Below are 26,618 nucleotides of genomic sequence, written 5' to 3'. Positions count from 1 at the left end.
ATTGAAAATCATCCAAACAACAAGGCAGCTATACTGCCTCTTGCCACTATGTTAATGAAATAACACAACGCTAATGTATGGAGTTCAGAAGTCATTAACTACAGAATATTACAGCAGTCATGGTCTGTTTAGCAGAGTAGGGTGCAGTTAACAAACAGAGTGAACTTTCTGTCCTCACATAAAGTTAAACAGGGTAGGATCAGCTATGGTTTAACAGGGTGAAATGATAATAGGGGCCGTTTCATGTTCGGGAAAGTTGCCTTGTATGAATCGAGACCCCTCTTTGCCTCAGTTCGCAGTAGTTCAGACCAGCTGTGTCCAGGCCATGGTCAAGCCCACTACAAGACAGCGGGAAAGTCATAAAACCAGACCACCTCGTCTCCTGAGAGAGCCCACTGATTTTACAGACCATAAATTAACACCCAAAAAACTGCACTGCCAACATAAATTACTGTTTCATCACCACTTTGGTCTCGAGGGAACTGTAGAGAACACCAGTGATGGAGGACCGCTGCCTTTCTTATCCTGCAATAAATAAAAGCAAACACCCAGAAATACAAAATGCTGGGACTAGGAGGAGACGGGGAGGAATTCTTCAGAGTTACACTGCTCACTGCCTTTGCTCTGTAATTACATCGTTCTTGTTCTGTGGAGGCCATCCTCCACATAACAGTCCTTAAGCTCAACGCTAAATCATGAGCAACCTGGCTCCACTTCCAATCCATCACTGTCAGAATAAGATAACAGGCTCAAGGCTCAGTGAAGACAAACAGACATGGGACTGGAGGCAAACTTCTCTACAACTTTTTCAGATTTCTACCACCTTGGCAACAACATTTACACAACGCATTGCAAGCAAACACTTCTTCCAAATAGAAACATGTGATATGCCTTGAGATTCCTATAGTAAAAGCAATTAACTGTCTAGTAAGCTCCTAACTGAGTAGACGTTTCCCTCTGTTTCTTCCCCTCCATAGAGTCTATTATTTGCTTTCTACCCCTGCACCCTGCCCTGGTATTCTCATATTTCCCTCATCGCTCACCACCACCACAAAACACAAGTGCTCCACTCTTTTTTTTTTCCTTCTCTCCATCTGTTTTGCTTGTGTCAACCATTCTAATCTGTCAAGCATTCGGTAACAAACCATAATAATAAAAAAAAAAAAGTCAATGAGCTTCTGGATATGGGTTTCTTTTAGTGGAAAACACTTGCACTTCATGACTTGGGTATGTGTGTTTTTGTATGTCACATTGTGTGGTCCATGCAAAGACAAACAATTTTAGCAAGATAACTAAACAAATGCTCCTTTTTTTAAACTTATGTAACATTATTTGCCTTTCTTATGTTGTAGCCCATGTTCTACCCTGATTTCTAAATGTTACTACTAACTTTGTCTGTAAAGCATTTTGGGTCAACTTCTGTTTTTAACTCTTTATTAGGCAAGTGACTATTTTGATAATGTCCAAATATATGACAAGACAGTGACAGCAACAGTTACAGTGAGGACAGTGAGTCAACAGTCTCAGGTCCAGTGTGGTCTACAGGGTCTGTAAGGTCCACCTCTGCATGAACAAAGAGTGTACCTGCTTTGTTAGGTACCATGAAGTAATGGTACTAATGTAAGGAATGATGTTCAAAGGGATAATGTATCTGGATCTGCAGTTTTGTTCTAAAATACATGTTCCTTTCACCTTAAATGTGCTTTTCTTGTATTTTTTTTTACATTTATTTCTTGTTCTTGTCTTGTATTTCTCACAGGTAAGGAACCAAATATGGTAACTTCATTGACCTTAATTTTTTCTTTTTTCACAAAAGTAAAAGTCTTGTTATGTCCTCCAATAACATGCTATGGTTGGAATTTTGAATTTCAGAGTATTTCTATGAGTTCCCTATAAAGGGTTAAATGTGCTATATAAACAAACTGACTTAACTTGATATAAGAAATAAAAAACAGTGGTTGCATGCTAATAAAAACACCCAAAAAAGCCGATTTAAACTGAGCTTGAGCACATTTACAGCAGTAAATCTATTGAGAAATGCCTGAAGCAAAAATGGATAGGTACATCATTTGGTGTCAGCACTGATTTAGCTGCAAAAATATGTTCCAATGTGTGAATCATTGCATTACAGGAGGCTGCTGTTACATGGGGTTTACATTTACACTGTTAAGAGTTTGCAGCTGTGAAAGAATGATGTATGGCTGACAAGATGCTAGCTGAGGTGAACTGTTTGTCATTCTGTTTAAGATGAACAAAAAAAGTACACATCAGTTTGGATACAGATGTAGTTTTCAGGGACAAACTAACTAAACTGAAGGAACTGGTCTCTTAATACATTCGTAGTCATTTTAAATGAATGGCAAAAGGACAAATGTGGGTGTAGATGTTTTTTTTCCTAATTGTTTGAATTGGGATTGGCTTTGAGATGCTTTTAAGTAATCTTGTTATACTTTTAGTACCTTTTAAAATAATGGTGACATTTTATATGTATATTCTTATCCGTTCAAATTTGTTTTTAGTGCTGACTTTCATTGTGTTTATGTACACTACAAACAAAAAGTTAAGGATTTTTTTTTGTCCTTTTTCTGGGTCATTTTTGCCATTTGTAAATAAAACTATGTCTGTCAGTACAAAATGTGTTTCAATTCACACACAAAAAAGTAAAAAGTGCTGTGCAAGAATCCCAACGGAAAAAAAATAGCCCAAAAATGAAAAATATCCTTAACTTTCTGTTTGTTGTGTATATTAGTGTGGATGTATGGCTGTGATTTCCATTTCGTGTAACTTCTGCTGCTGCTGTCTTGGCCAGGACAATCTTGAAAAAGACATTTTTAATCTCAATTAGCTGGTTAAATAAAGGTTATAATAATAACAATAAAACTACTTTAGTAATTGGGGATCATTGAGTGAATACTGTATGGGGGGTTTAGAATTAGTGTGAAACTGGATGTGTGTGTGTTTTATGGTGCAGTGTATGTACAATGCATGTGCTTCATACTCACAGGGTGAGTGTTCTGTTGGGGATGGAATCCGGGGGTAACACCTGATGGAGCTCCATGTTGCTGCACACCAGTTTCCTGTCGGTCGTCAGGCTTTTCCCACTGCTTTTTGAGCGTTCAACATTTGGCTTACAATCAGATAATTGAGCCGAGTCACCACCGCTGCCACACAGCAGCAAAATCACAAACAACTGCAACAGATCCACCCTCATTTTCACACTCGAACACAGGCAGAATGCAGCATTAGGGAAGGGAATACACACTAAATACGACTGATGGACAGATAGGTCAGTGTAGTGTTTGTTATTGGAGTATTTCCACAAATATAGGAAACATTAAGGACAAAAACGACACCTTTCCCAGGATCTGGTTTGGCTCCAGTGTTCCTTCCTCCTCCATTTCTCGTCGGGCTTTTTTTTCCCTCCTGTTGTGCTTCTGTTCGGTTCTTCTTTGTTTGCCAAACCTCTCATTTAGAATTCCCTTTCCATCATAGGACGGGAAACGTGTCTCCAAACGCTACAAATCCACCCAAATCTCCAAAAGCCGAGTGGAGTTATTCTCTACTGACTAACTTATCCGGTTGTTGGGAGGATTTCTTTGTTGTAAATCGCGTGCGTCCAAGTCCCACTGTTGTTTTTTCCACGCGAGGCGGTTGTAGTCCTGTCAGGTTATCCGAAGAGAGTTTTAGGAAATGTGTAAACTCTTAAGAAAACTCACTTTAATTCCTCTGTACTTTGGGATAAACAGTGAACCAGACCAGGGTGAGGAACTTTCTCCTTCCCAAGCACCGACAGGAAATCACTTCCCAAAACCCGAAGCGCAACATCATCTTTTCAACGACAAAAAAAAAACCCGAGTAAAGTTTAAGTATAAAGTACAAAGAAGAAATAAAACACTCAGAAGTATATCCACAATGGGTGTTTGCGCTCTTTTAGGTCGTCGGAAAACAATTCACAGCCCACTCTTGTGTTCATTGAGAAGTCCTCTTCCCATGGTCCTGCCTAGTCCTGCCCCGAGATCCACAAGTCCCACCAGTCAAGTTCCGGTGAATACAATCAACTTCCGGTCCAGATTTCACAATAAAACTCGGGACAGGCTATTCATTAACCTGATGATTACACCGGGTTACAAAAAAATGTTTTTTGCAAGTTGTCTAGGTTTTTTCAACTGAATTAGGACCATTTTGCACCGCTAAACCCAAAAATGACATCTGTTTTTCTCAATCAGGTCAGGTTTTTTTGCTAATTTGATTTTGAAAAATTTGATCTCACAAAATTGATCACATTTTTGTGACTTTATCAGTTGATTTTTTTATATAGTTCTCACCCAAAATAGGTTTTAAGAGAAAAAAAATCCTTTTCTAACAGGATTCCTGTTAGGTACAATGGTGTATTCACTGCAGATGTAGCAGAATGCGTCAGGCTTATTTTTGCAAGATCTTCTAGTCGAAGCCATTTCATTCACCTGTAATATTAAAAAAAACATTAATCATAAATTGGCTGAAGTAAAATCTTCAGAACTCGTTTATTGCAAGAAATATGAAAGAATTTTGTATCATATGATGTGAAAATGCCCATAAATGTAAGCAAAAATGTTAAAAAGCCAATATGTAGCATAGTTCAGAAAGTTGACCTGATGGAGCAAAATTAATGTGATTTTTGGATTCAGCACACCAAAATTATCCTAAATCAGCTCAAAAAACTTAAACAATAAATTTGTTCTTGACCAGTGTTATGAACTCACAGCATTTGGATCTTTTACTAAATTGAGTTTGGACTTATTATTACCCCGCCCCCCATTGTTTTTGTTTCGGTTTGTTTGTTTTTGTGTTTGTTTGTTTGTTTCATTGATTGTTAACCCTCAAGCAGTCAAATTACTGGTGGAATTCATACCAAACTGGGTTTATAGATTGCCAGTGACCCACAAAAGTAGTGGTGGGAAAAGTAGGTCAAAGTAAAAATTTTTTATGAATAACAAAAAAGAAAGTTTTTCCCATTTACTTATAATGGGCGTAATTTCACATGTCTGTAGCAGCAAAACTATTGGTTGAATTCATATCAAATTGGGTTTATAGATTTCCAGTGACCCAGAATAGAATTCATTACATTTTGGGAAAGGTAGGTCAAAGTTAAATTTTTTTATAAATTCTTTTTTCAATGTTTTTTTCCCCCCATTTGCTTATAATAGGTAAAATTTCAAATGTCTGGCAGCAGAAAAACTATTGGTTGAATTCATACCAAATGGAGTTCATCAGTTGCAAGTGACCCAGAATAGATGTGGTTAAATTTTGGGAAAAGTAGGTCAAAGTTCAGAGTTTTTATGAATTGTAAAAACTTTTTTTCCCCCCATTTACTTATAATGGGCAAAATTTCACATGTCTGTAGCAGCAAATGTATTGGTTGAATTCATACCAGATTGGGTTTATAGATTGCCAGTGACCCAGAATAGATGTGGTTACATTTTGGGAACAGTCGGCCAAAGTAAAAATTTTCTATAATTTTATTTTTTTTTTAATTTTCTTTTCCCATTTACTTATAATGGGTAAAATTTCGCATGTCTATAGAAACATAAATTTTGTTTCAATTTACTTCAAACTTGGCACATATATAGAGGCAATTGATATACTGACATCAACACACCCACAGACATGATGACATCAGCTGGATCAATGCCAAAATAAGCTACAATACATACGAGGGGTGGGGTTTGTTGTGCCTGGCACCACTTATTATTATAAGCTTTTTTTTTTTTATTCTCTTTATTGAGTTTTTTTCATATAGTAACAAAGACGTGTTCATATACATTCACTGTGCTCAATGCAAAAAAAATGAGGACACGTAGTAAAACAAAAAGCGCACAAACAACAGTAAACAATGAACATCAAAAAACCAAACTGAGGACATCATATATCGCCAATCCTAAATTGTTTACGGATTTGCATTATTAAAATAATCAATGAAAGGTTGCCATGTTAAGTGGAATGCGTTTAATTTCCCTTTTAATGAAAATTTAATTTTTTCCAGTTGTGTTTCATTACTTCTCTCATTAAGGCTGAATGAGTGGGGGGGAGTTTTTTGTTTCCAATTTAATAGGATTAATCTTCGCGCTAGCAACACCACAAAACATATCATATTGTTTTGGTTGTTGGAAAGTTCTACAGCAGCCGGCTTCATACCAAACAAAGTAAAAATCGGATCTGGTTTAAGTTGTTTTTTTAAGATTTCGGATAAAGTCTGAAATATCTTGGTCCAGTATATTTTAACACAAGGACAGTTCCAAAACATATGTGCAAGTGAGGCCGGCCCCTGTTTACATCTGTCACAGGAGGGGTTTACCGAGGGAAACATCTTTGATAGTTTCAGCTTTGGTAGATGAAGTCTGTGTAGACTCTTGAATTGCAAAAGACCGTGTCTGATGCGTACAGAAGAGGAGTGTTCTTTTTTTTTTACTTTTTTTTGGTGTGTTTTTGGTATTTGTCATATCTAAAATGGTGTTTGTCACATGTAGATATTACTTTTCCCCTTCAATAAGAACAACAAACAAATAAATAGCCTAAATTTAAAAAAAAAAAGACACCTAAACAAATGTGAGTTAATTAAAAGAAAATAGTTTGATATGACTTAACTTTTCTATTTCATACAAAAACTGAAATTTTCATATTAGTCGATATCAATAGTTATCAGTGATACATCTATTTCTGTAAGGATAAAAGGCTGACTTTTTTATGGTCAGAACACAATTTAAAGATGGAGCATAAAAACGTTCAATGTAAAAAGATGATTAAAAAGCTTTTGACAATGTAAACCAAACAACTAGAGACAAAAATCATGTTAATTATTGAAAGTAAGTTACACTGTAGATGGGCCTACTGGTCTCCAAGGGCAATTTTGCAATATAATAGATCAAATAATATCGCACTAGTTAACACTATCCTTTTATCACCCAGCCTTACCCTTCATATTTTTTCTCCTCCAAGTGTCCTTATACAGTAGCCTACTGGAGTATGAATACAGGCATATATTCAATTAATTTTCTGTTACAATACAATATAGTGAATCACATCAGTGTGTACAAAAGGGATGCACAGGGTAATATTGTATGGCCAGGGAAATAAAGCCTCAGGGCAAATGCTTTCATCTCCACTGTTTGTTATCGAGACAGGAAAGGCTTGGCATTCATAGAGCACTTTGTTTGCAATACCCCACTTTGTTGAATGACCCGAAAAGCTAACATGAACTCTGGTCAAAAAGACTCATCATAACTATCACTATCAGTACAATCAATGTAGTTCCAACGAGTAAAACAAACTTTTTCTCATGATATATCGCACGTACATGACTTCACATTACATCACATTTAATTTAATCAAGCCTTTTTTTATTTATTTTTTTCCCAGCAAATCTTTATTCAACGAGGTCAAGTATACAATCAATGTATACAACAAGAAAATGACAAGTTTGCCTGGGGGAAGAGTTATACAATTATTATAATACAATGTCTAAATCAGAACAAATATTAATGGTTTTTATAGCCTTTTTGTTTCCAGATTTTTCAATAGTTCAATATCTTTCCAAAAATAAATAATATTTGGTTTTGTGCGACAGAACTTACATTTATGAATAAAGAATTCAGCAAGTAAGAGAAATAAATTAATTATAAAGAGTGTTTTTTTCCTTTTTGGGGTATCTGTAAAAACAAAATCATAAATTTTTCCAAGATATAATTTTTTTTCACGTTTTTTAAATTGAGTTTCCGTCAAACTTATAAACCAATGCAATATATAAAACAGGAATGGTATCCTTTTTTTTTTTTTTTTTTTTTTTTTAAAAAAAGGAACATATAAATGAACACACGAACAAAATAACACAAGGCATTTCAAATATCACAAATTAAATACAAAAGTACTGATGAAATTGAAATGTGCATATTCATATAGATAACCATAAACAAATAAATAAATGAATAAAATAAAAAATAAATGAATAATAAATACATAAAACATTAAAATAAATAAAATAAAACCAATTCTACGATACAATTTTCAATCAAACCTTTTTTAATACATTTCTCAAAAACAACGTCATGACGTAGGACGTAAAGCCTGGCGTGGTGCATTCAGGTGCTTCTACTAAGAATGTACTTATTGTAACATGCCATAAATATGAATGAAACTCAAAGTTGCAAAACTTATCTGAAATTATTGCAACTACATGTTTTTTAGTAACACCATTCAAGGTCAAAATGTTCTTAATCGGTACCAATATGAAGCAAAGAAAATACATATGAAAGATGTTTAAGAGGTTTATAAAATATATCCTGCGTGTGACGTTAAAATGCAAAAGGAAAAATCAAGCCTCGCATATACCGAAACAGTCACAACAGTGGTATTAATTTGCCATTGGTTAACACAGTGTCCACATTTCCTGTTTCTAAACGTCACATTTCCTAGTAGTTCCTGGTGTAGCTAAAGCGTGTATGGCCGCCTTATGCCAAACTGCTAATGAAATACAGCCTGCGGTGAAACTACAGGGCTTCAGTGAAACAAAGACAGACCTTTATAACCGTGTGCTCCACTACCTTGTCTGGAGAAACACGGTAAAACATGTTCCCGTGTGACTTTGCGTGGGGAGCGGGAACTGCAGCGTATCAAATAGAAGGTATGTAAACACAACCACGAGACCACAGCCAGACTACAGAGGTACAGCTCATTTATTAGAACTACTGCAAAACCACCGGGCTTTGATTTGACTTAAATGAACGATAAACTACTTTTAAGATGGAAAAAATGTAAGAACTGAAAGATATGAAGTATGTGGTATATGGTATTTGTCTGTTCTTTCTCAACCCCAACACCAGACACTGATTTTTTTTTTTTTTTTTTTTTTTTTTTAATTTCTAACTCATTTTTTAAATTGTTTTTTCTTTCCTTTCACCCATTAAACATTTTACAGTGATACAACAGGATGAAATTATAAGGAAATATATCAATAGAAATATGAAAATCAAATGTAAAAAAATATATATACAGGGTAGGGAAGCAAAATTTACAATGAACATTTAGTTGTTTTTTCTCAGCAGGCACTACATCAATTGTTTTGAAACCAAACATATATTGATGTCATAATCATACCTAACACTATTATCCATACCTTTTCAGAAACTTTTGCCCATATGAGTAATCAGGAAAGCAAACATCAAAGAGTGTGTGATTTGCTGAATGCACTCGTCACACCAAAGGAGATTTCAAAAATAGTTGGAGTGTCCATAAAGACTGTTTATAATGGAAAGAAGAGAAGGACTATGAGCAAAACTATTACGAGAAAGTCTGGAAGTGGAGGAAGCAACAAAAAACGTACCAAAGCTTTTATTAAAGCTTTCAAATCCAAAATCCTAAAGGATCCAACCAAATCCATGAGAAAAATGGCAATTGAACTTGAGGTAGACAACAAGACCGTTAGAAATACAGTAAAATATGATTTGAAGATTTAAATTCTCATGACTTTCAATAAACTAATTGGTCATACACTGTCAAACCCTGCCTTAAAACATTGTAAATTTTGCTTCCCCACCCTGAAAATCGGCTAAAATTTGCTTAGAGGTCTTATTTATGTCTTTGTGCATAAGAAATCAATATAAGTGAATCCCCAAGGGAACTTTGTGTTGGTAAATGCAAGTTATGCAAATTTACAGGATTTCAGTTCTGTTGCAACATGTTGATGGTCATATGAACTATGTTTTTGGGTCAAAAATGTCCAATTTCATCACAATTAATGCTATACTTTCATGTCACAAATGGCCAAGTTATATTTGAACTGAATTTACCTGAAAAACAAGTATTCTACTCTTTTAGATTCCCCAATTTTTCTTACAAGATTATATACTACATATCACATTTTATTTTTACAGGCTGTAATATGGAGTATGGTGCTGATCCATCCTGCTTATGTTACGCCAATACATACATTAAGAATGTCACACATCACTTTTTAAATCAATCAACATTTTTATAAAGAAATAACAATTCTATATTGTTATTTACTCTTTAGTATGATGATAAACTATACAATAAATAATTATGATACTAGTTTTTGCACAGGGATCATTTCTGGAAACGGTGACATGGCTGCCGAGCATCAGTATGATGGGATCCGTAACAACCATGTCACATCCGTCCACTGCCACATTTTGTGTTTTTGTGTCAGCTGTTATTGTTTTAGATCCACAATACTAACATTTATGAATAAGAGGATAATTAGCAATAGTAAGTATATAAGTTTATTATTAATAAAGTACTGGTACTGACCAGAGCATCATGGGTAATGTCACGTCTGTCCACTGTCACATCTGTCCACCAGCAAAAGTTTTCACATACACGTGCTATTCAAAATCCAATACTTCTGAAAATGTAGCTTCCACTGTCAAATAATATCAGTAGTCTGTGCACAAATGTATTAGCATTATTTCAACACAGTTCTATGCATTTCTTACAATTTTTTTTTTTTTTGACAAAAATGGCCACTCATTTGACCCCCTAAGTAAATTTTAGCTGACATCATATACACAAAAACGATAGAGTACTGTCAATTTTGTCATACTGGATATGTTGTTACATTATAAATCTTTCCAGGTGAGATAAGGCCTAGGCCATGACAATAAAACATTTACCATAATACATTGTGGTATCAAAATATACATTGATTTTTACAAACTATCACTAAATGAGATGGTATTCCAGCATCTCATGTACAGTGTTGTCCATAAAGTTGGAATATTTTTGTTTTCAGACACTTTCTTCTTTTTATTCCTATTTATAAATCACCAGGTGCAATACGCTTTTTCAAGAATAAATCACATTGTCATAGTAATTTCATGACAAGAGGTAAAACTATTTTATTTCAACTTTACAGGCACCAGTAGCCTAATACTGGAAATAGAAAATTTAAGTCTTGAAATTACTAGTATCCTTAAATCAATGATTGCCTTCAATACCAGGCTGATAATAGGCTAATCATTGTGATGATTCAGGGAAAAAAGTTTAATTGATCATTGATCATTTGGTTCATGGGCTCATAATGACAGCATTATTGCAGCATTATTGAAATAAGCATCAGAGATTAAGAGGGAAAAAATATAATTCCAAAAGGAGAAAAAAAAGTTCATTAAATAGCTAAAAACAGAAATCTAAAGACATACCCAATAAATGCTAAATAAATATCACTGAAATACAAATAAACAGTACAACAGTTTATGTTAATTACAACTTTCTACATATCGTTAGCCTCATAACACAGTTGCCTAAGTGATATTTTTGGCCAAAGTGTGACATTTGTGTACCTTTACTTTCCTAACACTGCTGATTCATTTTATGCAGTCGGCTAATGTGTCCCAATATGATTAATAGTCTCTCAAATGATCAAAAGGTTGAAGTTAACACCCCTGTCAGGAACACACCAACAAAAAGATGTTTAGATTAAAAAGGAAAAAAAAAAAAAAAACATACGTAATTCCTTGTATACATCACATAAATATGGCTCCAGTAGAGTCACAATAAATCTACTCCATAGACACAGTAAAAGTACCAAATGTAGCAGTGGTTTTTCTTACCTCGTTTTATGTAATGAAACAATTTATTTGTGCATTAAGGTGGCTGGCAGGCGGATGGCAAGGGACCAAGTATCTGGGACACATTTTGTCATGAGAAAGGCAGAGTGTTTGGGGAGCAGAATGGAGATGTGGCCTGTAACAGCTATGAGCTGTGGGAAAAAGACCTGAAGTGTATCCTGCAGCTTGGACTGACGCATTATCGCCTGTCTCTCTCTTGGGCCCGTCTCCTGCCTGATGGGACCACACGGCATGTCAATCACAAAGGTATTACCATGTCCCTGTTAGACTGACAGAGTTACAGTATGGTTAAAACATCATAGCGTCCATCTCATTCAGTTAAGACTGTATTACAGCGTTTTTCAACCTTGGGGTAGGGACCCACATGGGGTCGCCTGGAATTCAAATGGGGTCCGCTGAAATTTCTAGTGATTGATAAAAATGAGAATAAAAAACTTACTAATAAAAATATATGGTGAGTTGACAGAGACAATCCCAATACATAAAAGACATGACAAACTGTGAAACTGAAGCACTGTGGTACTGTTTATCTGTGAAATGTTCATTGTGGTCGGTTTCAGATGCTGCAGCTCTTTCATAATTCATAGTTTAAGTTATTTTTTGTTCAGTATTAATTGTCAGCCTTGTAAATACACACGGGATTGACTGTACATACCCTGACCAAGGAAAATAAAATTCTCACTTTGTGCAGTAATCGCAACCTGGCTTTTCTGCCTCTGTCCATAATAATATTCAGATTCAAATTTATTTGTTTTTTCAGCATATAGAATACACAGAAATGACACAGTGTGCTCAGGTCCCCGACTCTCAGCAGCATTTAGTAAATAGTATAAATTACTAATAAAAATAATAAAATACTGATATAAAAAAACAATAACAATACGCCCCCCCCCCCCCCCGAAAAATGACCAATAAATAACTGAAAAGTTTGAGACATACATACATTATATAGACTAAATGTCATCTAAAATTAATGTTCATTTGCAACATAGTATACCAAACTATTACATGATCAAAAACAAATTTTAGCAGAAAAAAAAAAGTCTCAGTTTTGAATGTCTGGGGTCACCAGAAATTTGTGATGTTAAAATGGGGTCACGAGCCTAAAAAGGTTGGGAACCACTGCTGGGTCAAATCACAGTAATGTCCCGTCAGAGAGCCAACTTTAATTGATTGCCATTCCAACATTGATTTCAGTATAAAGTAGCTCCTTGTTTTGGATAATTCCTTATGGTTCCACTAGAGCAAAAATGAATTTAGAGGTAAAAATGTGGGTCATTTAGCAACACTAATCTGTCAAATTGTCTCTAAAATGTCCCATCAGAGAGATTTTGAATACCGTGTTTTGACCCTGCTGTATTATGTCGAATGATAGCAGTTATGATCACAGTTCTAGTTCTGTTTTACCTTAATATTAACCATTAACAACTAACATGTCTGACTGGATAACAGGTGTGGACTACTACAACAAAGTAATTGACGATTTGCTGGCCTGTAACGTAACACCAATGGTCACCATTTACCACTTTGACCTGCCTCAAGCTCTCCAAGATCAGGGTGGTTGGAAATCACAGAGTATAGCGACCCTCTTTGACAGCTACGCTCAGTTTTGCTTCCAGACATTTGGCGATCGTGTCAAACTTTGGATCACTATCAATGAGCCATATGTGTGTGCCAAACTGGGCCATGAAGACGGTATCCATGCCCCTGGGTTAAAAGAACCAGGGATCACTGCCTACCTGGTGGGCCACAACATGTTGCGTGCCCATGCCATGGCTTGGCATAGCTACGACTCCTCCTACAGGGCAAAGCAGAAGGGTTTGGTATCTTTGGCCATCAACAGCGACTGGTTGGAGCCGTTACAACCAGACTGCACAGATGACATCGTTGCAACTGAACGCGACTTTGCTTTTACACTCGGTTGGTTTGCCTGGCCTGTATTTCTAACAGGAGACTATCCAGAAATAATGAGATCTGCCATTGATGCCAACAGTAGAAGAGTGGGGTACACTGGTGCTTCAAGACTGCCCAGTTTCTCAAAGGATGAGCCTGTTATTTTGGGCACAGCTGACTTCTTTGCGCTCAACTATTACACATCACGTAAAGTCAAAGCAGGAGCTGGATTTGGACAGACACTGTGTATGAAGAGCGACCGGGATATAGAAGAAGTTCTGGATCCTTCCTGGCCTATTTGTGGGGTGCCTTGGCTGGCTGTAGTGCCCCATGGCTTAAGGAGACTTCTCAAGTACATTAAGGTGAATTACAAACCAACATTTTATCTTTGTCAAGATTTACTAAAGCTTACCTCCATCAGTCCACACAGATTAACCCATAAAGAACCAGTGCTACTTTTATGTCACTTCCCAAATGAATATTTCTCTCCATTTAGTCTTTCTTAAGTAATTTATCACCATTTATTACAATATTATCCTCTGAATTTTGCTTGTTTTTCAGTGAAATTCAAGTAATTTCCTGACTGTCATTTACTGATCAAGTAGATGTTCATAAAAGCTTAGATTACAGTTGAGGGTTGTTATATCTGAAACAGAAAACTGAAGAAAAAGGGACTTTTTCAGCAAACATATTAATAACTTAAAGTAAAAACAAGTCTCTCCTTCCACTGTCATTGATCCGACTCTGTGGGTTTTACTGGTGAATCAATGTTGTAGAAGATGACGGTGTTTCCACATTCACTACGGAGCCTCTGAACGTCCAGATGGGTCATATCTGATAACCATGAAAAGATGAAAAACTGTATTTTACACCAATTATTTACATGTATTGATAGGATTAATGGATCAGTAGTTATTAAAGATTTTAGATCAGTAGATGGTGTCAGCATCAGTGGCTGTTTGGGATTTTATTCGTTAAGATTACTCCAAATCAGACTGCTGTGTCTTTTATTTTGGCTGCAAATTCAGTCTTTTCAATAGCGTAGTCATCTTTCTTTTTACTCAGAGAATCAAACTGAATTGACCAACAAGAAGACAAATCACCTTCAGCCAAATGAGGAAAACACTCTGACATTTGTTTAGTGTCTTGCTATCGATTTTGTATGCAGTAATCTCCTTTTAACACCTCCAGAAACACATTGATGCTTCATTAGTGCTGTCACATTGAATGAAACAGTTACTTTGCTGAAAAGTGTTTGCAAACGAGCAATTTCCTGCTGTTGTGACTTGTCACAGACCATTAGTTTGAGCTTGGCACCGTTGAAATGCAGCTAAATGGCACACGGTAGACCAATCTTTCTCTGCCCAGAATATGTGACAGCTGAGATGCCTTGTTTGATGGTAATATTTGCCCTGTGACTTTCCAGGACACTTTCAACAACCCGGTAGTCTACATTACAGAGAATGGTTTCTCTCAGGTGGGGCCGCTGCAGATGGAGGATGTCCAGCGCTTCGAGTTTTACAAGGACACTATCATGGAAGTGGGTAAAGGTAATGTCGGGTAAAAACTGCACTGGATATGATTATGAGCAAGCAATTTCTATCTTAAGTCAGTTGGAAATGTCATAGAAATTTGCTTCAGGTACAGCAGTCATCAGTGATAGTTCTGCCTCATAAAGTCCATTTACTTGGCCAAATATCTGAGACACTTTTAACCTTTTAAAAAATGGGTTCATTTCTCACAAATCTGGGATTCAAAGATCAAGACTGTATATACTAACATAAATCAGTTACTTTTTAAGATTTTGGAATTTAATCAGACTTCGCAATGACTTTTCAGATGTAAAGCTGTTTGTTTTGCTGCCACCATCTGGCCAGTTAGTATATTTTTATTGCCAGGGGTAATGTTTTTGATTAACCCATAAAGACCCAGTGCTACTTCTGTGTCAGTTCCCAGATGAAGTTTTCTCTACTTAATTAATCAATCAAATTTTATTTATATAGTGCCAAATAATAACAAAAGTTATCTCATGACACTTTACATGTTGAGCTGGTTGAAACCAGACTCTCAAGCCAATTTACAGAAACCCAACAGAATCCTCCAGGAGCAAACACTTCTGACTTGTGACTGGTGGCATTGTCGAGGAAAAACTTCCTTTTAACAGGCAGAAACCTTGAGCAGAACCCGACTCCTGGAGCACGGTCATCTGCCTTGACCAGTTGGGGTTAAAGAGAGAGAGTAACGGAGGAGAGAAAGAGAGATAGATAGAGAGACTGGGGGAGAAGGAGGGGAAGTAGGGGGAGACACATGGATGCAATTGATGCATAACAAACTGAATTTGAACATCTATGGAACTATATAATAAACACCATCACAGCTGTATAATTTTATAATACTATCATTTAACATTTCTTAAGTGATTTATAACCATTTACTGTAATATTATCCTCTGTATTTTGAGTTTTCAGGTGAAAACCCTGGTATTTTCCTCTATTCAATTCACTGATCATGTAGATGTTCATAAAAGCTCAGCTTGAAAGTTGAGGGTTATTATATCAGAAACAGAGAAAACTGAGGAAAAAGTTACTTATGGAGTAAAATCTGTCATTAACTGAACGTAAAACGAGTGTCTCCATCCACTGTCATTGATCCAACTCCATGGGTTTTACTGGTGAATCAATGTTGTAGAAGATGACTGTGTTTCCATAGTAACTACAGAGCCTCTGAACGTCCAAATGAGTCATATCTGATGACCATGAAAGGATGATAAACTGCAATTTGCCTCAATTATTTTCATGTATTGATAGGATTAATGGATCATCAGGTATTAATCATTTTACATCACTTGATGCTTTTGGTCGCTGTTGGATGTTTGGGTCTCTATGGGTTAAATTGTTATCTTTGTGTGATAGCATAAGGATAGTTAAAGACAAACAAGGAATAAGGAAAAGAGAATCATCCCAGCCAAGCTTAAACACTCCAACCTTATTATTCAATAAAAGTTGCCGTGCCTTTACCCAGACAATAAAGAAGCTACACGTGACTCGCAGCTAATGAGCATGGGATTAGACCACATAGTGTTAAGTTATTGCACCCATGATGCTAATTTTGTCACACGCCAGGTTTTATATTAAAAAGATCTCTAGGAGTTAGGGAATTGTTTTGTTTTTGTATCAGCTCTTCTTATATGCACACAAAACAGATTTTTATCTTTTCTATAGCTATTGAAGAAGACGGGGTCAACATCCGTGGATATTTTGCATGGTCTCTGATGGACAATTTTGAATGGCCCGATGGTTTCAGTGCTCGGTTTGGCTTATTCCACGTGGATTTCTCAGATGAGAAGCTGAGTCGCACCATGTACCACTCTGGACGGGAGTATGCAAAGATGATCATGAAATATAAATCTGAACCCAAATGAGAATAGTAAGCAGCCGGGAAATCTCTGTCCATGCACTTCTGGATGATATATGGGGAAAATAAAAGTTTTTTTGTTGGACCATGATTGATTTGGCATTTCTTTTTCATCTAAAAATGCTCAAGTAAAACCCCTTATCCCTGACAGGCATCCCTTACATCTTAAGTCATGGTTTTGGAGTTGTCCTATATAATATATTGCAGGTGCAGCTGTCATCAGTGAAAGTACTTCTTCATAAACTCCCCTTTACTGGGCCAAACATCTGACATACTTTAAAAATCAGGTAAAATATGTCACAATAGTCAATTTGACTGCCTTTATAGAAAATCTGACTTAAGCAGGATGTGAAGATGCAGGCGATGGTGCTTCGGTTGATTCAATGGAATTTAAATAAGTATTCTGTCCGACACAATTCCCAGCCACTCTTCCCAGGAGATTTATGGACTGGGGTTCTTAACTCATCGGGCCAAGGCAGCTGTAAGCCCTCCAGACCAGACTGCAGCAACAACTTAACAGGTTTACAAAAAAAAAAGGTTTTTAGGCTCTAAATCAGAGGTGTCAAACTAATTTTAGTTCAGGGCCCACATTAAGCCAAATTTGATCTGAAGTGGGCCGGACCAGTGAAATAATACCATAATATATAAGTAATGTCAACTCCAAACTTTCCTCTTTGTTTTATAGCAAAAAAAAGTTAAATTATGAGATGAAAATATTTACATCTACCAACTATCCTTTAAAATAATGTGAATAACATGAACAAACTGAAATTCTTTGGAAATTTAAGTGCAATTTTAACAATATCATGTCTCAGTTGATCATTTACACATGTAAATTACAACTTACAGATCACAGTGGATCAACAAATACACAAAACATTTAATAATAGGCAGAATATTGGTAAACTTGTACTTCAGATATTTCAAAATGTTCGAATTAGTTCAGGTTATTTGTGTTTTTGTGAAATGATAGTTTGATGAAATGAAAATATTTGCATTTACAAAGAGAAAAATTTGGAGTTGTGAGTATTTATAGGTTATTATAATAGTATTTAACTGATCCAACCCACTTGAGATTAAATTGGTCTGTATGTGGAACCTGAACTAAAATGATTAATATCTTCAGTGTAATTTTTGCATTTCACAAATTCATCCCACGGGCCAGACTGGACCCTTTGGCGGGCCGGATTAGGCCCCCAGGTCGCATGTTTGAGACTTCTGCTCTAAATAATACCCATTTAATCAGTGTCCTCTTGAACTGTATCATTACATGCTTATGTACATACATGACACAGACTTCATGTATTGACATAATGGAACAAAAGCTAAGTGTGAAAAGGCAGATCCGATACTTTTAATTAAAAATGATATAATTTTGAACATTAACAGAATGATGTTCTATTGATTCAATATTAGATTGAATTCAAACACAGTATAGGGAAGGAAATGTATATTCATGTGATTTTATAATGTGGTTTCTACAAGCAGTTTTATATATGGAAAATCTGTCCTCTGACCTTTTTGGCCTTAAAATGTCTTGGATACAATTTCAACATCTTAAAATGGGCTAGACTGGCCTGGTTCAGTCCTATTGAAAATAATTAATTCCAAGTAACTGCACTTTTTGTAAGAAAAGTTGGAAGTTGGGATGCAAAGTCCTAAGATTCACATATGAAGTCAAAGAAGTCTGCCGTTTCTCAGTATTGCTCTGGATTCACAATGGGAGCCAGCCTCACTGTGATGGGGTAAATTGTATTCAGATTGGTTGTGAAAAGGCCTTTAAGAAATTATAAATTTATCTTGTTGAAACCTGCAGAAACCCTGATATATTGGATGTCCACATGACAAAAGCGGTGCCTTAGGAAAGAAAATCTTACCAGCGGAGGACCCTTTGCAGTAATGAGCAGAAAATCAAGTTAAGGAGTCTGCTAGATTCATATTTAAACTGGATGAAAATCTTCCTTCCAGAGAAACCGATGCAGTAACAGTCTGAAAACCAAGTTAAGAAGTCTGCCAAATGTATATTTAACCTGGCTTTACTTTAAACCCAAAATGTCTCTGTGAGCATAGTATGCAAAGCAGCAGCTTCCAGCTTCTGTATCAGCTTACCTTTGAGGAAAGAACTACTCTGCCATCAGGCTGCATAAAACACACTTCAGTAGACTCAGAAGAGATGCCAGCTGAAAGCAACAGATGTCCTGCCACAGGAAGAGAGGGTAAAGCCATTTGTGTTCCTTGGACAGCTGTGCAAACTGCATTTTAAGAAAAAAAGAGGGGACTACAGAGAAACCTCCCTTGGGCCCTTTGTTTATTCTTTGTACATACTGCGGTTCAGGTAGGATTATTTGTATGGTGTGCTGAACAATGCACCATTGGTCTCCTGTGCAGGGTGCGTGAGAAAGCCTTACTTGAAGTGCAGTGTGACTTTACAGTATGTACACAGGTGTATCAAAAAGTTTTGGATTCAAGTTTAATTAAATGCCACTTCAACCATCAGTGCTCACTTCAATGCACAAGATGACAAAACCACACAGAATGAGGCAAATGCAGCATGGGGGACACCTGTTTGTAGGCCTACACTGCCACCTTGTGGTAGAACTGCAGCTTTAAATTCAACTTATCTACTGTACTATAGCAAATGACAGTGTAGTGTCACATGACATGCTGCTTTGATTCATAAAATGCCTCCTGTTGGTGTAACAATAAACAACTAAAGCAGTCCCCTAACCACAATACATCACAGATTTAACACAATTAATATTTATGCTCTGATGTGAAGGAAAATGTCATTTATATTCTGTGTTGAGAGACTTTGTTTGCATTAATAAGCACGGTGTATCGTGACATCCAGTTGGCTGTGCATACTGTTTTCAACAGATGTGAATAATACCCTTGCGGCCCTCCTCCATCTATGTCAAACCGAGTGAGATTCCCCTTTGTCTTATGATGAATAACAAGCTATTGTGGAACTATGAATAATGCCGTTGCTGCTTGCATTAGAAGTTCTTTGCAGGCTGCTTTGAACACAAACTCGAACCACATTTCATAGTTTTTCTGCCCTAATGAAGTTCATCTAATATCTGTGGCTCTGACAAAGCTGCTGGCTGACAGTGATCCTTAAATCTCTGTGGCATGATGGTGACAAAGCACAAAACATTACACTGAACTTGAGCAACAAGCACCACTGTGGGTGGGTGAGGGAGGTAGAGTGACTGGGAGGTGGAGCAGAAGGATAATGGACCGCACAAACAACAAACAAGAAGGAAAAACAACTGAAAACCATCTTCAGATCAAATCTTAACTGATACAGGTGTGAAGCATGTTTCCAATGATTCATCAGTCGGGCCCATAGGGAAGTGAATTTTTAGCAAAGAGTTGATTTATAATTCCACGAACTGTCTCCCAGTACTGATGGATTTCATCTTCCTCTATCACCGACTAGACTGTAACGGCATGGCTTAAAGAGCCCACCACTGCTTTTAAATGGATTGAATGAAATATGAGCAGGAAGTTAACTCTGCAGAGTTGAAATTAGCCATTTGTGGGGAACTGAGGAATAATATGTTCCTATTGCAGGTTGGAAAGCTTAAAACATTAATTAGGATTTAAATAATTCACTCTTCCAGTCTTTACAATAGCCCAACAACCAATATTCAACTTCAATTCATTATGGTGGGCAGAATTTATTCTGATTAGGCTGTGATGTAGAAAGTCACCAAAGAAGCCATTTCTAAATGTGCTTTCCAATTAAGCACCGAATATATCATGTGTATAGATAAGTTGCTTTTGACAATGAATTAGTACGTTTAATTGTAACATTCAATCACATTCACTGGCGGAGATTTACCCTGAGGAACATTCTGGCAAATTACCAAGAGAGACCCATTTGTATTTGACCAAACTTAACTCATTATATTTTGACAGGCGTTATGAAATATTCAATAACTAGGAAATTCATTTACTTATTATAAATTAACTAAATAATTTAGCAGCTAATAAACTATCTTCATTGGAAGTGATAGGAAAATCGTAATCTTGTGCATCGTTGCAGTGCTTACAGGTGCAAAGGGTATGACTTCTGGCAAATAATTACCTTTTTCTATTTACTGATTACCCTCATATGCATATTCCCCGGAGTAATGGTATAATTAGATTGTTGCTTCAACATCAAGATGAGAAGACATCAGCCACTCCCGTTCTCTCGAGCACAGATACAAATCTCTCTCTCCTGTGTTTCTGACTCACTTTCTCTTTGTCTGGGTCTCAGTCAGCTGGTGTGGGACCTAAGAGAGGCCCAAACCACCCCTCAGCCTGGCTTCGGTCTTTTTCTTTCTTTATATTGCTCTTTTACACTCACTTTCTCCGTTCATCTTCCACTCTCTCCTAATCGCATTGCTCATTTTCCATTGACAAGAATGTACGAGGAGCGGGAGAGGGAAAGAAAAAAAAAAAAAAACAGCACAAACTTTCTAAATCCCATTGACCTACTTAGCTAGACATTTCTCTGGGAATTCATATTAGTGCAAAAGAGTTAGAAGAAGAAATGTTTTCTCATTTTTCCCCTTTTCCGTCTTCATCATAGCCCCCTCTCCCTCTTTCTCTTTCAGCTGGAAGCCATTTTCTTCACATCCTGTATTTGATCCTGTATGAGCACTACAGTACATTATACAAGTGGATAAACGCCTTACTGTGGCATAACTAGCGGTTTGAAGCTCTGTCACCACTTTTGACAGTGGCGTAAGAAGCGTGACATCGGAGTTATAAAGCAAGGCCTCATCTTTGATTGATGAATGTGGCGTGCGAGAGGCGAGATTGAGGAGGATGAATATTGCTAGGCCTCGAAGACAGGAAGTGGAATTATGACAGGCTCGTATGGAGAACTAAAGCAGGGAGACGAAAGGAGAATAAAAAGACAGAAAGGCAATTCAAATCTTTTCTTTTAAGTTCCTCCCTCAGGGACTGCAGATGACCCTGCTAACGACTGTCGGAATTCTAGCTCCCTTGAGTGTGATGGCGCCGCGTGATGGGAGTGGGTTAGCAGACCTGCCTGAAAAATTGAAAGCTCCTAGAATATTCAGCTAACCCCGTGCGCTCGCTTGGGGGTGGTGATGGGCGAAGGGTGGTGGTGGTGGTGGGGGTACATGCAGAGATTGGTATTCAGGGTCTGTGTGTGTGTATGTATATGTGTGTGTGGTGGGTAAGCCCAGCGGTGGCAGCGAAAAAGAACCCCCCTCTGTGTGCGTGTGTGTGGTGGCCAATGAGCCGAGCGGCATGTCTCATGGGAGCAGTGGTAGGAGTGTGAGTGAACATAAGTGAGAAAGGGAAAGACAATTTATGGAACCTTAAGAACGGAACTGAATAGGAACTGTGATGGCAATGTAGTTATCAGGCCTGGATCCAAGCAGAGAGACTAATGACGTGGATATAACCTCGTGCTCCCAATATGCAAACACAATGTCATCAACAAAGAAAGAGAGAAGAATTCATCGGCTCTAAATCTCCTCTGGAACTTTACAGACAGACAGCGGGTACCTGTGGGTCTTATCTGTCTGCAAATTATGAAAGGGATACAGGGGGCAACTTACAGTATAAGCTTCAGTCCACATTTTCTCTGGCCTTTCATGTCCTATTTTTCTCCAAGATTAAGGGAAAATCCAGTTTTTATTCCTGCAGAATCCTATATTTCACCATGACTCCTACACCTCACACCATGCTTTACCTCGGAATAAGTTGGCAGAACACTTTACATTTGCTACCAATAAAACACCATCATTAAATTAACCCATAAAGACCCAAACAAACCATCCACTGATCTAAACTGTTTAATACAGAGGTGTCAAACATGCAGCCTGGGGCCCAAATCTGGCTCGCCAAAGGGTCCAGTCTGGCCTGTGGGATGAATATGTGAAATGCAAAAATTACACTGAAGATATTAATCATTTTAGTTCAGGTTCCACATACAGATCAGTTTAATCTGAAGTGGGTCAGATCAGTAAAATACTATCATAATAACCTATAAATACTCACAACTCCACATTTTTCTCTTTGTAAATATAAACATTTTCATGTCATTTTACTGTATTTACACTAAAACAAACTATCATTTCACAAAAAAACACGAATAACCTGAACAAATACGAATATTTTGAAATGTTTGAAGTGAAAGTTTACCAATATTCTGCCTGTTATTAAATGTTTTGTGTATTTGTTGATCCACTGTAATCTGTAAATTGTAATGAGACATAATATTGTGAAAATTGCACTTCGTTTTCGTAAGAAACTTCAGTTTGTTCATGTTATTCACATTGTTTTAAAGGATAGTTGGTAGATGAAAACATTTTCATTGCATAATTTTACTTTTTTTGCTCTAAAACGTTTGAAAATTTGGAGTTGACATTATTTATATACTTTTATGTTACTATTTCAGCAGTCTGGCCCACTTCAGATCAAATTTTACTTAATGTGGCCCCTGAACTAAAATGAGTTTGACACTCCTGGTTTAATACCTGTTGATCCACTAATCCTATCACTACATGAAAATAATTGGTGTAAAATGCGGTTTGTCATCTTTTCATGGTCATCAGATATGACCCATTTGGACGTTCAGATGCTCCGTAGTTACCATGGAAACACCATTATCTTCTACAACACTGATTCACCAGTAAAACCCATGGAGTTGTATCAATGACAGTGGATGGACACACTTGTTTTTACATTCAGTTAGCAATATCTTTGTGGAAAAAGTCACTTTTTAAAAACATTTTTTTCTTTTTCGATATAATTAACTGTGAATGCACTCTGAGTTTTCATGAACATCTACATGATCTGCAAATTAAACACAGGAAAATACATTACCTCGGCCCTGTTGGTGGTTGTGTGGTGAGATGGATGTGGGTCATGCACATGTTTTCGGCAGTGCACAAAACTATCCCATAAAGCGAAGAACTTGGGAAAATATTGAGATACGAACAACCAAGGACATGTTCTGTATTATATTTGGGTCATTTAACAGGAAAAGACATACCACGTAAGGATAAATATTTGATTAAAATCCTCATGGCATCATCTAAAAAAGCCATTACACGAAAATAGTGCAAAGAGGACCCCCCAACCCTAAATAATTGGAGAGACATTGTGGAAGAAAGTCATAACATGGAGAGACTTACTTATATCATAAGACTACAGCAAGCAACATGCGAAGATCGATGGAAAAAGTGGACAATATACAGGACAACAACTGACACAATGTTAAAAATGTTTGTGTTGTAAAATTTCAAAAATGAAACATTAAAATATAAGTTAAAAAACAAAACAAAACAGGAAAATACATGATTTACAACCAAAAAAGCAAAATACAGGGGATAGTATTATTTTTAAAAATTAGTGATAAATCAATTGAGAAAGGTTAAAAATAGAGAAAAATCTATTCAGGAACTGCCACAAAAGTAGCACTGGGTCTTTATGGGTTAAGGACAATAGCAATGTTGCACAGACTGTTTATAGATCAAGTTTACTCATCACAACATAATAAATTTGCCCTGAAATGACTCCATCATCACCCACATAACTAGCACAAGCAAGTTCCCATGACTAAAATGCAAATCAGAGCTTGAATATAAGGGAGCTTATTAGGGGACATAAAAGGCCTGATGTGTTTTAATTTCCTGCATCCAATATGCATTTGGCGAGTACATATTATCAGAAGCTAAAGAAGCTGTAAATAAATGAAGGAATGAATGTAAAAATCAGGGACTTCCACCATAAGATGTGTTCGGGTGTAGTATTTCCCACACTGCACTCAGTGTAGCTTCAGGCTTTCAGTTTTTCTTACAGCCAGAAAAAAAATTTGAATCTTTTTTTCAAGTATTTCCCGCACCAACAAGTGGTAGACGCTTTGCAGTTCATCTTCGAGTAGGTGTAGATGTTTAAGGTTCAGGCCGTTTCAAGAACAAGCTGGATAGAGCGGATGCATGGGGCGCAGAGCAACAGTGCGTGTGGACTAATTAACGTTAAGTGTTGTACGACATGCTCCCTTCTCACCCGTGTTGTCACTCAGGGTTTGAGTGGCGCTAATGAGAGAATTATCTAGCCTCGGACCCTGGTAATGCATTCAAATGAACACCAGCTGACCTGACCTAAGAGATGGCTTTTTAATCTCACCACTTAATACCAATCAGACCTGCTTTCTTATGTGCCCACACTGGGATGGCCCTCTGCTCCAAACGCTGCCACTTTTTTTTTTTTCTTTTCTTTTGCTGTTGATCTAAGGGAGAGCATTAATTGTCTTGGATGACTCAAGGGCTTCTGTTGATATTATGCAGAGAAGCTCAGGTGTGTGAGTAAAACAGGTGGATATGGCTTCTAAAGTGCTCACCAGGCATCCAAGTAGAAATGTTAGGGTGCGCGTGCATGTTTGTGTGTGCGTGTAAGCCCCTTATCAGGAAAACCCAGTTGAAGATTAAGAAGGTTAATAAGGTCATGAGTTTGCAACAAAAGTCTATGACACACAATAGAGGTTTGGAATGGTTGGATTACCATAATCATCATCCTTTGGTGCCCAAACCTGTGACTCAATTGTTGTGCTCACAGTGTTTTTAGATGCAAAACAAATGTTCTGCAGGGGGCAGGTTGGAAGAATTTAATAATTACCTGCTGGTATTACCAATTTAAGCATTTATAAATTGAGTAAATAAGCCTGTGTTTCTAATTGGATCAAGGTATTTTCAGTTTGTTGTCTAGTAAGCTTAACTGTGATGGTTTGTTTGAGCCAGACAGCACTGAACTTGTGGGCAACATGAGCAATAAGCCCTTTCAAGTGTTTGGGCTGTAGCTGTTTTTGTTTTGCCAAGTGCTCCAGGTAACAAATAGCAGATCAGCCAGAGTTCAAGGCTGCTCGCAAAACAGTTGGTGCGTTTCAGTGCCTTTTGGGGAGACGTTTATTGTTATAAATCTTGTGGCGTACTCAGAGCGTGTACGTTACAGCGACTGTGTTTGTGTGTAACTCTAGCTCCAACTTGAGCTTGGGTGCAACATCTGCTTGTGTAAACCTAAAAGGTTTCCAAGGCTCGTGCACCTTGGCCTGCAACCTGCGTCCTGCATTTTAGAGAGTGAGTGCAGAAGTGTGCCAGGATATGGAGTTGAAAAAAAAAACCCCTGATGGTTCAAATGTGCAGACTTCTTTCTCCTCCCTGAAGTTATTACGATCTATATTTTTATATTGTTCACAAGCTGTCAGGATTTTCCTGAATGAGACTCAGTTAAAAGGGATTTAATAGGATTTTCTTATTGCTGACTCAAGGAAGTGATCGCGGCACCTTTAGTGGCAATTTCACCCCATAAATGTAGATTTTTAACTGAGGAATGAGGTCGTTGGAGTGTGTAGGCACTGTTTAATAAAATTGGTGGAAGACATAATGTTGACACCACAGACATACATATGCAGATGCTGTATTGGTCACTTCAGTCCATTGCTGGGATGCCCCAGTGAGTTCCCTGTGCAGGTCAGGTCAAAACTGTACTGGGAACAGATTTTAGTAAACAGGGACCGGCACTTTCCCCCAAAAAATACTATGACTTAGACTTTTGTCAACCAATCAGTCACTTTTATTCTCAGGTTTATGATCCGTCTGGGATAAGAAGAAAAGTTTCTGAGACGAAACTTTTTTATTAATCCCAGCTCACTGGATCTGA

At 37.1% G+C, this 26,618-nt stretch overlaps 2 protein-coding genes across 4 annotated transcripts in view; one reads left to right on the top strand and one right to left on the bottom strand.

Moving 5' to 3' along the window:
* Positions 1-4,008, bottom strand: part of adgra3 (adhesion G protein-coupled receptor A3) — a 44,434-nt gene extending 40,426 nt beyond the window's left edge. Inside the window, exon 1 of the mRNA XM_030162795.1 lies at positions 3,003-4,008. Coding sequence (XP_030018655.1) covers positions 3,003-3,211 — 209 coding nt within the window. The 5' untranslated portion in view covers positions 3,212-4,008. The remainder of the gene's footprint in view (positions 1-3,002) is intronic.
* Positions 4,009-8,463: 4,455 nt separating this feature from the next.
* Positions 8,464-17,007, top strand: gba3 (glucosidase, beta, acid 3). 3 transcript variants are annotated; one of them, XM_030161619.1, is made up of 5 exons: positions 8,464-8,656; positions 11,643-11,867; positions 13,074-13,876; positions 14,941-15,064; positions 16,736-17,007. In XM_030161619.1, exons 1-5 carry the CDS (start codon positions 8,602-8,604, stop codon positions 16,933-16,935), a joined length of 1,407 nt encoding a protein of 468 aa, XP_030017479.1. In that variant the 5' UTR covers positions 8,464-8,601; the 3' UTR covers positions 16,936-17,007. The 3 variants fall into 3 exon arrangements, with proteins under 3 accessions (XP_030017479.1, XP_030017481.1, XP_030017480.1); XM_030161621.1 differs by lacking the exon at positions 16,736-17,007 and adding an exon at positions 14,582-14,674 and having other exon boundaries at positions 14,941-15,005; XM_030161620.1 differs by lacking the exon at positions 16,736-17,007 and having other exon boundaries at positions 14,582-15,058.
* The last annotated feature ends 9,611 nt before the right edge of the window (positions 17,008-26,618 follow it).

Source organism: Sphaeramia orbicularis, chromosome 18 (assembly GCF_902148855.1).
Source record: "Sphaeramia orbicularis chromosome 18, fSphaOr1.1, whole genome shotgun sequence".
Classification (NCBI taxonomy): domain Eukaryota; kingdom Metazoa; phylum Chordata; class Actinopteri; order Kurtiformes; family Apogonidae; genus Sphaeramia; species Sphaeramia orbicularis.
The sequence above is the reverse complement of the archived record's forward strand: the minus strand, read 5'-3'. Positions and strand labels throughout refer to the sequence as shown.

Coding starts and splice junctions, on each gene's coding strand:
- gba3 (XM_030161619.1), top strand. CDS start 8,602: ATGTTCCCGTGTGACTTTGCGTGGGGAGCGGGAACTGCAGCGTATCAA. Junction 11,868..13,073: donor ACGGCATGTCAATCACAAAG/GTATTACCATGT, acceptor ACTGGATAACAG/GTGTGGACTACTACAACAAA. Junction 13,877..14,940: donor GACTTCTCAAGTACATTAAG/GTGAATTACAAA, acceptor GTGACTTTCCAG/GACACTTTCAACAACCCGGT.